The 8,964-nt window shown below is 43.4% G+C and overlaps 4 protein-coding genes across 4 annotated transcripts in view; 1 reads left to right on the forward strand and 3 right to left on the reverse strand.

The window, feature by feature from the left end:
- The window catches only part of LOC103398108 (cytochrome c oxidase subunit 6A1, mitochondrial), a 1,594-nt gene extending 433 nt beyond the window's left edge, over nt 1-1,161 (reverse strand). The window contains 2 exon segments of the mRNA XM_008336619.3: nt 1-87; nt 1,009-1,161. The exon segment at nt 1-87 is cut by the window's left edge and continues 12 nt beyond it. Of these exon segments, the coding sequence (XP_008334841.1) occupies nt 1-87; nt 1,009-1,105 (184 nt within the window). The 5' untranslated portion in view covers nt 1,106-1,161.
- Nucleotides 1,162-1,449: 288 nt separating this feature from the next.
- On the reverse strand, nt 1,450-2,546 carry pla2g1b (phospholipase A2, group IB (pancreas)). The gene is made up of 4 exons (XM_008336618.3): nt 2,387-2,546; nt 2,157-2,298; nt 1,736-1,869; nt 1,450-1,645 (listed from the first exon to the last, which is right to left on the reverse strand). Exons 1-4 carry the CDS (start codon nt 2,433-2,435, stop codon nt 1,527-1,529), a joined length of 444 nt encoding a protein of 147 aa, XP_008334840.1. The 5' UTR covers nt 2,436-2,546; the 3' UTR covers nt 1,450-1,526.
- Nucleotides 2,547-3,849: 1,303 nt separating this feature from the next.
- Nucleotides 3,850-5,273, forward strand: LOC103398106 (phospholipase A2-like). The gene is made up of 4 exons (XM_008336617.2): nt 3,850-4,008; nt 4,115-4,271; nt 4,343-4,470; nt 5,109-5,273. The coding sequence occupies exons 1-4, from the start codon at nt 3,972-3,974 to the stop codon at nt 5,231-5,233; spliced, it is 447 nt and encodes a 148-aa protein (XP_008334839.1). The 5' UTR covers nt 3,850-3,971; the 3' UTR covers nt 5,234-5,273.
- Nucleotides 5,274-5,358: 85 nt separating this feature from the next.
- On the reverse strand, nt 5,359-8,510 carry LOC103398104 (5'-AMP-activated protein kinase subunit beta-1-like). Its single transcript, XM_025053372.1, has 8 exons — nt 7,969-8,510; nt 7,637-7,757; nt 7,179-7,348; nt 7,008-7,101; nt 6,803-6,917; nt 6,132-6,265; nt 5,970-6,038; nt 5,359-5,882 (listed from the first exon to the last, which is right to left on the reverse strand). The coding sequence occupies exons 2-8, from the start codon at nt 7,754-7,756 to the stop codon at nt 5,805-5,807; spliced, it is 780 nt and encodes a 259-aa protein (XP_024909140.1). The 5' UTR covers nt 7,757; nt 7,969-8,510; the 3' UTR covers nt 5,359-5,804.
- Between the last annotated feature and the right edge of the window lie 454 nt (nt 8,511-8,964).

Consider the following 8,964-nt stretch of genomic DNA (forward strand, 5'->3'; position numbering starts at 1 on the left):
GCTCCTGGTGCTTCAGGTACACGTTGAGCATGCACACAGCCACACCAGGGAGTGCGACAAAGTAACTGAGCAACTTCCATTTGTTAGCTGCAAGAGAAAGATGACAGAAAAGAAAAAAAAAGAAATGCAAAAAATAATATTAAATCGATTAAGCAGATTTTATTAAGTATATATATAGTAATATTTAATAATTGTTATAAATAATGCTGCTTAATTCAATGTGGGAAAAATTAAGTTAAAATTATGTATATTAAGGTAAATTATTTGTAGAATTTATGTCGTGAAAAAAAAACAGTGATAACGGAAATAACAGGTCACTGGAGGAACAACACTGGTTCAGTTGTGACGTAATAGCAAAAAACAAGTGGACAAAACAGGTCAGCTGTCCGTCACTGGACCAGACTCAAATATTACGTGAACATTTTCAGCTAAAAACTCGCTTTTAGTCAAAGTCTACGACGCTGTAGCTAAATTAGCAAAGCGACTGAAGACTTTCACCAGGTTTTTAGTAGAGTTTAGCAGATTAAACAAACAGCTACAACGTTCTATGTTGTTGTCAGCCTATGTATATATTATTTTAAAAAGGACATTTATTAAATGTATATCATCATATTCTGTGGCAAAATAAAAAAAGTACAACTGCATTTCACCGCGACCTTAAGTGACTGCATTAGCCGCTATGTTGCCGTGTTGTTCTGCTTATGGTTCACAAAAACAGCTCATATTGTTTATTCTCTATACTCTATACATTAACACGACTTATACCGATTTAATTCAAACATTTATACGCGACTGGTTGGAGTTATATGCCGAGACACGAACGTACTAGTGCTGAATAAGCTGAAAAAGTTACAGCAGCGTATTCTTATATTAGTTAGGTCGAAGCTACCGCTAGTGCTAACAGAGCTAACACTAGCGCCGCAAGGTCACTGTTAAATAATTAACTGTTAAACCAAGATACGAAGAAAATAAATAGCGTCTGAGTTTTTCAGGGTTTTTTATAATTACTTTGGTCGTCATGACTTGCAGAGGCGGAAATACGACGCCGGATCTGAGTGGTAGAAGACCTCAGCAAAGAGTTAGCAATACGTCCGAGAGCCGCCATTTTCACTTCTGCCTTACTGAGCTACCGGAAGTACGCTCTAAAAGGACTGACAGATCGCATTTACTGCCTTCAGTGGTGGGACCGGGAACTGCAAAGACATGAAAGCCATTTTTCCTCGACGCTTGCAAATATTAAAAACTTTTCGAAGTATATAATAAGGTCACCAAACCATGTGAGGAGGTTTTTTTAAAAAAAATAAAAACATGTTGAAACTCATCACTAATAAAGGTGACAAAGAACGAAACCATCAGACTAAAAAGAAAACGTGTATGTTTTTTTTGTGTTTCATCACGTAAATCGGAGAGAGCAGTAAAAGAAATAGAACAAACATCGTTGGAACGAGATTATCTTTATATATTTATTTTAATTTTATTTTTTTTTTTTGGGTTTTTATTTGAACTGTTGCCGGGCAGAGGCGGGCCTATTTGCACCGGTCGCTGGGCAGATGGGCGTTGGCTTCGTCGTAACCAGCCGATGCGAAGCAGTAGGCCGCCTTCCTGTCACACTCACAGATGAACTTCTCACAGGGATCGTTGTCATCTGAAGACGAGAAGAAGAAAAAAACAGAGACGCGTGGTTAGTTAGCGGTTGTGATGGTTAGCAACTGTAACACAGTAGCGTGACACTCACTCTGACAGGTGACGGTCTTCGTGGACTTGTCACACTTGTAGCTGTACAGCTCGGTGTAGGGGTTGTCCAGGATTGGCCAGCACTCATCGTGCTGCATGGCCTCGGAGTAGCAGCGGTCGTGCACCTCACAACATCTGCAGACAAAGACAACCAAGAGGGGGCAGGAGCGTCAAGTTTAAAGCCGTGGTCCGTGTCGTGTTTCGCCCGCGAAGGCCAAATATATATATATATATATATATATATATATATATATTGGCAAGTTTTGACACAATCAATGAAAAATGTTTGGTTTTAATGTTAGCAATTAGCATGTAGCGCCCCTTCCGTGGCCTGTAGGTGGTGCTAAATACACAGTTGATGCATTGCTTTGCACAATTCGCATCTTTCCCCCCCTGTCCCTCCCGCTCCTCCGCCCGCTCACCTGTCCAGTTCGTCCACTGGGGTTCCAGAACCACCCAGTCCACAGTAGCAGCCGTAGTCGGCGTATTCCAGGACGGGCCAGCTGTCGGGGACGGTGCAGAGGATCATGGACCTGAACTGCCACACAGCTCTCAAACCCAGCACTGTAAAGACACAAGTGAAGCAAAAAGTCAAGGATCAGACCGGTCCAGGAAATGGTAAAGATGCAGGGCGGTGTCCCGGTATACGTACGGGCCGGGAGGCTGAGGAAAAGGATGAACAGCGAGTGAGTCAGATGCATGTTGTCGACGAGTACAATGTGGGCTGGAGAACCTGGGGCTTATATGGACCGAAGACCTTGGCAGGAGTCGTTGTTGACCAATTATCACAAGTCCCTCAATCTCCAGATGTTTGCTTCACCTAAAAATAAACACCTGTGACTCCAAACGTGATCGCGGCAACACGCCAACAACCACCGCCAACAACGGTCCTGTTTGTTTGGTCGTCCAAACGACCACCGGAACCCTCACCTCTACACAGTACTTTGTGGTGAAAACTGCAGTATTGTTGGCCTGTGGTGGAAAGTCTTGGGAACTCTGATAAGTGGCCAGTATTTACTCAGCTGTGTTCCGGAAAGTTCTTCTTAGGGAGGTCTAAATTCTACCTTTTTTCCAAATTTGGGAACAGTGATGGAAAAAAAGTAGAGAGTGAACTAACTCATCAACCAAGGTCTATTAACTAATATTTACCAACTCTGATCAGTGACCACTGAATACATGTTTGACTGTATTTTTCCAAAAAAATATTTTTACCAGAAATTGCCATGTACATATATATTTATATATTTATATACATGTACTGTATATGTATATTTATTTATGTATATATATTTATATATGTGTATGTATATATATATTTATATTTGTATATGTATATATGTATATATATACACACATATAAATATATAGATATATTTATATATGTGTATGTATATTTATATATATGTATATATGTGTTTATATATTTATATATTTATTTATTTATTTATTTATATATGTGTATGTATATATATACATATACTGTATATTCTGGTATTCTGGTAAAATATATATTTATATATATTTGTGTGTCATGAGAGCTCTCCAGGTGCACCCTGGGAAATAACCAAGTTTCATCTCATATTATTATTTCATTCACTGAAAATAATTTGCCTTTGCTCCATGTGACACTTAATCCTTTCCCACTAGGTAGCACCAAATGGCTAAAAAAATTAAAAAGATAGAGAGAAAAATATCTTTTAAAGGAGATTTTTCCGTGACTTTCTTCAATTCTTGTTAGTTTATTGTTGTCGTGTTAAACTAAACAAGCTCCGGAGTCAGTTCTGAGTAAATCGGTATCAGAAGAAGATGTAGGAAGTACGTTCTTTTTTTGGGTCTACATTCATACAACCAACAGCTGTGTGTTTTACTGCAGTAACGTTGTGTATGCAGTGTGCGAGTTTGTTCTTCTTATCACTGCGGTGACCGAAGCTCGTCGCTGCCACACGTGGTTTAAGTGGAAACTTCTCAGGCTGTCACTCAGTAAAACTGTTAGAAAGTACTAACAAGCTTTTTAAAAAAAACCCAAAAAAACTGTCTCCAGTCTAACAAGTGTCACTAGGAGCTCAATGAAAACGCAGTGATGTCGGGGGGCGGTCGGGCGGCGTACATGATGTTCCGCGTCCTTTGGTTTCAGCAGCTTTCTTTTCCCTCTTATCTCCACTTTTGTCCCACGTCACTGCTATAAGAGTGGGCTGCAGCCCAGCAGTGGGCTTCAGTGGGTTTCTCTGCCTGAAGTCATGACTCTGACGACACCTCTGCTGCTGCTGCTCACAGGTGCCGCTGAACCACCGCACCGCACTGACAGAACATCGTCACCGTGACACGTGTGTTTGTGTATGTGACCTCTGACCTCTCACTCTTCTTCTCCGTCTCCTCCCAGCCTGCCTGGCATGTGGCGCCCTGCCGCCCAAAGCCATGTGGCACTTTGGGAAGATGATCGTGTGCGCCCAGCCGGGCGTCAACCCGCTGAGGTACAACAACTACGGCTGCTGGTGTGGCTTCGGTGGACAGGGGACTCCTCGGGACGACTTGGACCAGTAGGTGTCTCCGTGGGGGGGGCTCTGGAGGTCAGAGGTCGGTCCCTCACAGACGGTGACTTTCTCCACAGGTGCTGTAAACTCCACGACCACTGCTACGAAGCCAGCAGGAAGATACCCGGGTGCTCGGGGGTCGCCGACCTTCCCTACGTCATCGACTACGACTTCACCTGCTCCAACCGGCAGGTGGCGTGTTCGGGTAAGACTGAGGAGCTCACTTTTTTTTCGATTTATGCTAATTCCTACTTCCGACCAGTTTTTTTTCCCTGATTCAGGACTGAGTGGCCTGGGTTTACTCTGACCTCTGAACTCTGACCTCTGAAGTTCACTAGATTACTAAGGGACTCTTCGATCTCAAAAGGAATCAGATTTGATTGAAGAAGTACCATTAGGTGGCGTTGTTGCATCAGCAAGAACAAAATCAAGATTGTGACATTTATTATTTTTTTGCAGTTCGTTTAAAAACATTTAAAAAATGTATCTGAGTGACAACAACCTGCAGGGGGCAGACTGTCAGCAAAACCACTCTATAATATAATATAACAACACACATATATACACATACACACATATATATGCCTATAGTTTTATATATATTAAAGTATTTTATGTTTTTATACTTGGATTTTTTTTATGTCTAAATAAGAAAGAATGACATTTAACGCTGGAAATTCCGACATTCGTGTGCAACTTGAATGCACCGTTAGCTGGAGCACACACAGAACATTACTCCAATGTTGTGCCTTATGTAGGGACACTGGGGCCAAGGTGTGGGAGGGTCACCCCCCCCTCCTAGTACCATCTGCATCACATGTCGGTCTCATCTCGTTCCTACAGCGACCAACGACCAGTGCCAGGCTGCTGTGTGCGAGTGTGACCGCGTGGCGGCTCACTGCTTCGCCCGGAACACGTACAACCCAGAGAACAAGAACCTGGACCCAGACGTCCACTGCGGTCAATGACTGTCCCTGTACTGACTAATAAACCAGTTCGAATCTCAAACATTTGTCTTCTTCCGTAACCAATGTTGAAGGTACCGTTGATGTTGTTGCTAACACCTGGTTTGAGAAAGTAATACTCAAATACGTACACTTGAAATCATCTTTATTGCAAAGTCCTGTTTAGTTGAACACAGAGCTGATATACTGACAGGAATTAAAGAAAGGAACACGAAAATCTTTTTTACCAGCTCCGAGTCTCCATTTTTAATAGCCTTCTGCTGCCCCCTGGTGGAAGAGAATTTAATTGTTCTGCCTGTCACTGGGGCACAGACGGGCGAAAAAGAATCATTTGCGACAAATAAAATAAAATTAAGTGAAAATGGATATTGTTCCACAGATCACCTGACGATTTTCTCACAGCTCATTGGTCCAAACCATACGAGTACAGCAACGGAAACATACGGGAATTTTAAAACTACGACAGCTTCAATTACGATTAAGATTTTTTTTAAAAATAAAACAATTCGTTAGCTTCACTTTCACGTTCAGTTGTCTCCTCAGAAAGCTCCACAGGTCAAAGGTCACCGGGTCGTCAGATGGGTTTGTACAGCAGCGTGGTCACGTACTTCTTCTTGTATCGGTGCGTCGCGCTGAGAACCATCACGCCGTCCTGGGAAAAACATTTGGACATATTTATCAAGTTAGGTCGACGGATGAGCGTGGTGACGGATGAGCGTGGTGACGGACAGCGCGTTACCTTGATAGACAGGGCGTACAGGTGGTTCAACATGACGTGGTTGGGCTCCGGGAGCAGCGTGGGGTCACACTAACGGAGCAGCAGGAAGTTAGAGCGTGTAACTGGTTTGAACTGGTTTCATGGTGGATCGGACCCGGAGTCCGGTGTCCGGTGTGTACTTACAGAGATACCCGTGTCCTTGTTGAGCAGCACCTGCAGCAGGTGCGGGGGCAGGATGGGGGGGTGTTTGAGTTTGTCCTCCGATTTGACCACGTACCCGTCCTGTTGGTAGGGGCCCGGAGGAGAGCTGGACAGGTCTGAGTGGCACCAATGACAGGACACGACAAGTTAGCACTTCAGTCGTTATACGTTAATAAGTAGGGATGTCCGATATTATTCAAACACTTATATCCGATATCAACCGATACCGATATATGTCGCTGTTTGCCTCCAAAATCATTGTAAACATCTTAGGACCCTACAAGCGATTCCAGCAAATTTGGCCTAATACTACGTAATTATGCTAATATCGGGGCGATAATATCAGACATCCCTAGTTAAAACCGGTTTACTGTATTTGCTGTGCACAACATATATTGTGATATATTGCAATACTATAGCCATGACAATATATAGAGATGATATCGTGAAAGAAAATGTTGCGATATTTCATTGTGTGACCCAGACCTATTCTCACAGAAAGTTCAAGAGAATTGAACTGTGATCATCTTGATGTAAGGCCATGGTACAAACCACTCCTCCACCACACCTCCAACACACCTTAACCTTAATAAAACTATCTAACAGTGGTTCTAATAATCATTTCTTGAAGAACCAGTAGAGGGTGCTCCTACCTGAGAGGTCAGCTGAGTCCTGCGAGTCCACTTTGAGGGCATCGAACACTTCAAAGTCCGTTCTCCTCACCTGGATGACGTTGTTGACAGTTCCAGTTTTAGACGTCATCACGGCCTGAGGGGGTGTAAACACATGGGTGACAGTGGTTCATATGGGAGGGCATGGGGGAAGGGGTATGAAAAGTAAACAACGTGGTTTACCCACCCCAGTGGGATCCAGAGTCCACTGACCGTCCACACAGAACTTGTACTGGTGCTCCCCCTCTGGCAGGTCCACTATGGCAACAAAGTTGTTCCGGCTGCAAAAAAACAAACGTACAATCATCACAACACTGGGTTCCAACCCGTGTGACGTTGTGCGTTCCGTGGGCCGTACCTTCTGTTGAGGGGGATTTTGGTGGCCCAGTTGTTAAAAGAGCCTGACACAAAGACTTCTTTAGCGCCCCCTGTCCATCTGAAGACGGTCGGGCGAGCCTGCGTTGGACTCTTGCTGTCGCTCTCCAGGTCCTGCTGCCAGGCCAGGAACTCCTGGATCTCCTGCGGAGCCTGGACAGAACAGTTGGGGTCGCTGTTTCACTTCAACGTTTTACACAGCCAATGTTCTTAGGCGTATACCGCCACCTACTGTACTGCAGTGTGTAGTGTCATGGTATGACCAGTAACTCAGTCTACTCCTTACACCTTGATTTTTTACTTCAACTGATGCGAATCGTATTATTTATTATTTTTTAATTAAAAAATGTATTTCATTGATACTAACCTAATAAAATGACACATTTTGACATCTGCGTAACAACATTTTCCATAAACAAGTTTAAATGACGGAGCAGACACCTTCGAGTCCTCCCTCTGGAACAGATCTGCGTCCTCACTGCTGTCGATCAGGATGTTGGAGCGGGCTTCTTTGCCTCCAGGCTGCCCCCCACTGGTCCTGTCACTGCTGCTGTTCCCCATCCTGGTAAAAATCACACAGAAAAAAAAAAATATTCGTAAATAAACCATACTCTCTACTCGATTGATAGTCTGAGATCCAATGGTTAAATAAGGGAGAATATGTTCCACCGGAGGTATGCAGACCACAGTTTGAGAACCCCCGGTACTGCTTGTCACTAGAAGACTAACCAGGGAGGGAAAAACAATGAGAAAGACTGAATAAAGCTGCTCACCTGGTTCTGTTTGGACCAGTCCGGTCTGCTCCTGCCTCGTCGTTCAAACACTGCCCTCTAGAGTCCTGGTCATTTGTTTCCGGATCTCCGATCGTTTGTCGTCGTTTCTTCTTGGACTAAACGGACACTGTTGAAACTCCGACTGAAAAAACAGAAGACCCCGACGTGTCCCCGCGTCTCTATTCAAAACTACAGTTGACTGTTAGTCCTCTAGGTGTCTCTTTAACAAAACAAAATGACCGACGTTTTTGTCCTTTTGGGGAACAAAAAAACCCCCAGCCGTGTACGTGCTCGTGCACGTGTGTAAAATCAAACAACAAACCTCTTCCGCCTCGACACCACCGACTTTGAGCACGTTTGTCCAAGTCCGCTTTTTGTTAAGCCACGGTTGGTTTGTTTTTCTGTTACAGAATGTGGTTTTTGTTCGAAATGTAGTTTGTATTCGATTAGAAAGTGTTGTTCTTTTGCTTTGTTTTTTTAATTCACTCTCCCTCCTGTTGGTCGTGTCTTCGTCCGAGAAATCGAAATATCTAGTTTGTCCGTCTGCAGCTTCCGTTCACAACACCAGGACCGTATGACCCGCCCTTCCTCCATCTGATTGGTCAATACAGGTAGTCTTTGTTTGTTGATTGGTTGTTGAAGTGTTTAACCACTTTTTTTCTAATAATTATAAATAAAAACGTCATTTACGTTGAAAGTTGTTTGTCTTTTGGCACCGTTCAGTTTTAGTGATGGGAAGACCGACTCTTTTTATTGATTCGAATCTTTGACTCTCGAACAGTGAAATGATCTAATCATTTCATTCGTTTTACAGCAGGTGGCGCTTTAGCCCCATCGTGGGCGTTGTAAAGAAGGCTGCGGTTCTCCGACACTAAATAAGGCAACATGGTTTGCTTCCGCTGACAAAGTCTACAAAGTACACAAAATGCCATAAGTAATTAAAACCATGTGAAAAGCTAAGAAATAAAAACACACCACAATGTGAAGATGAATGAG

Source organism: Cynoglossus semilaevis, chromosome Z (assembly GCF_000523025.1).
Source record: "Cynoglossus semilaevis isolate Cse_v1.0 chromosome Z, Cse_v1.0, whole genome shotgun sequence".
Classification (NCBI taxonomy): Eukaryota; Metazoa; Chordata; class Actinopteri; order Pleuronectiformes; family Cynoglossidae; genus Cynoglossus; species Cynoglossus semilaevis.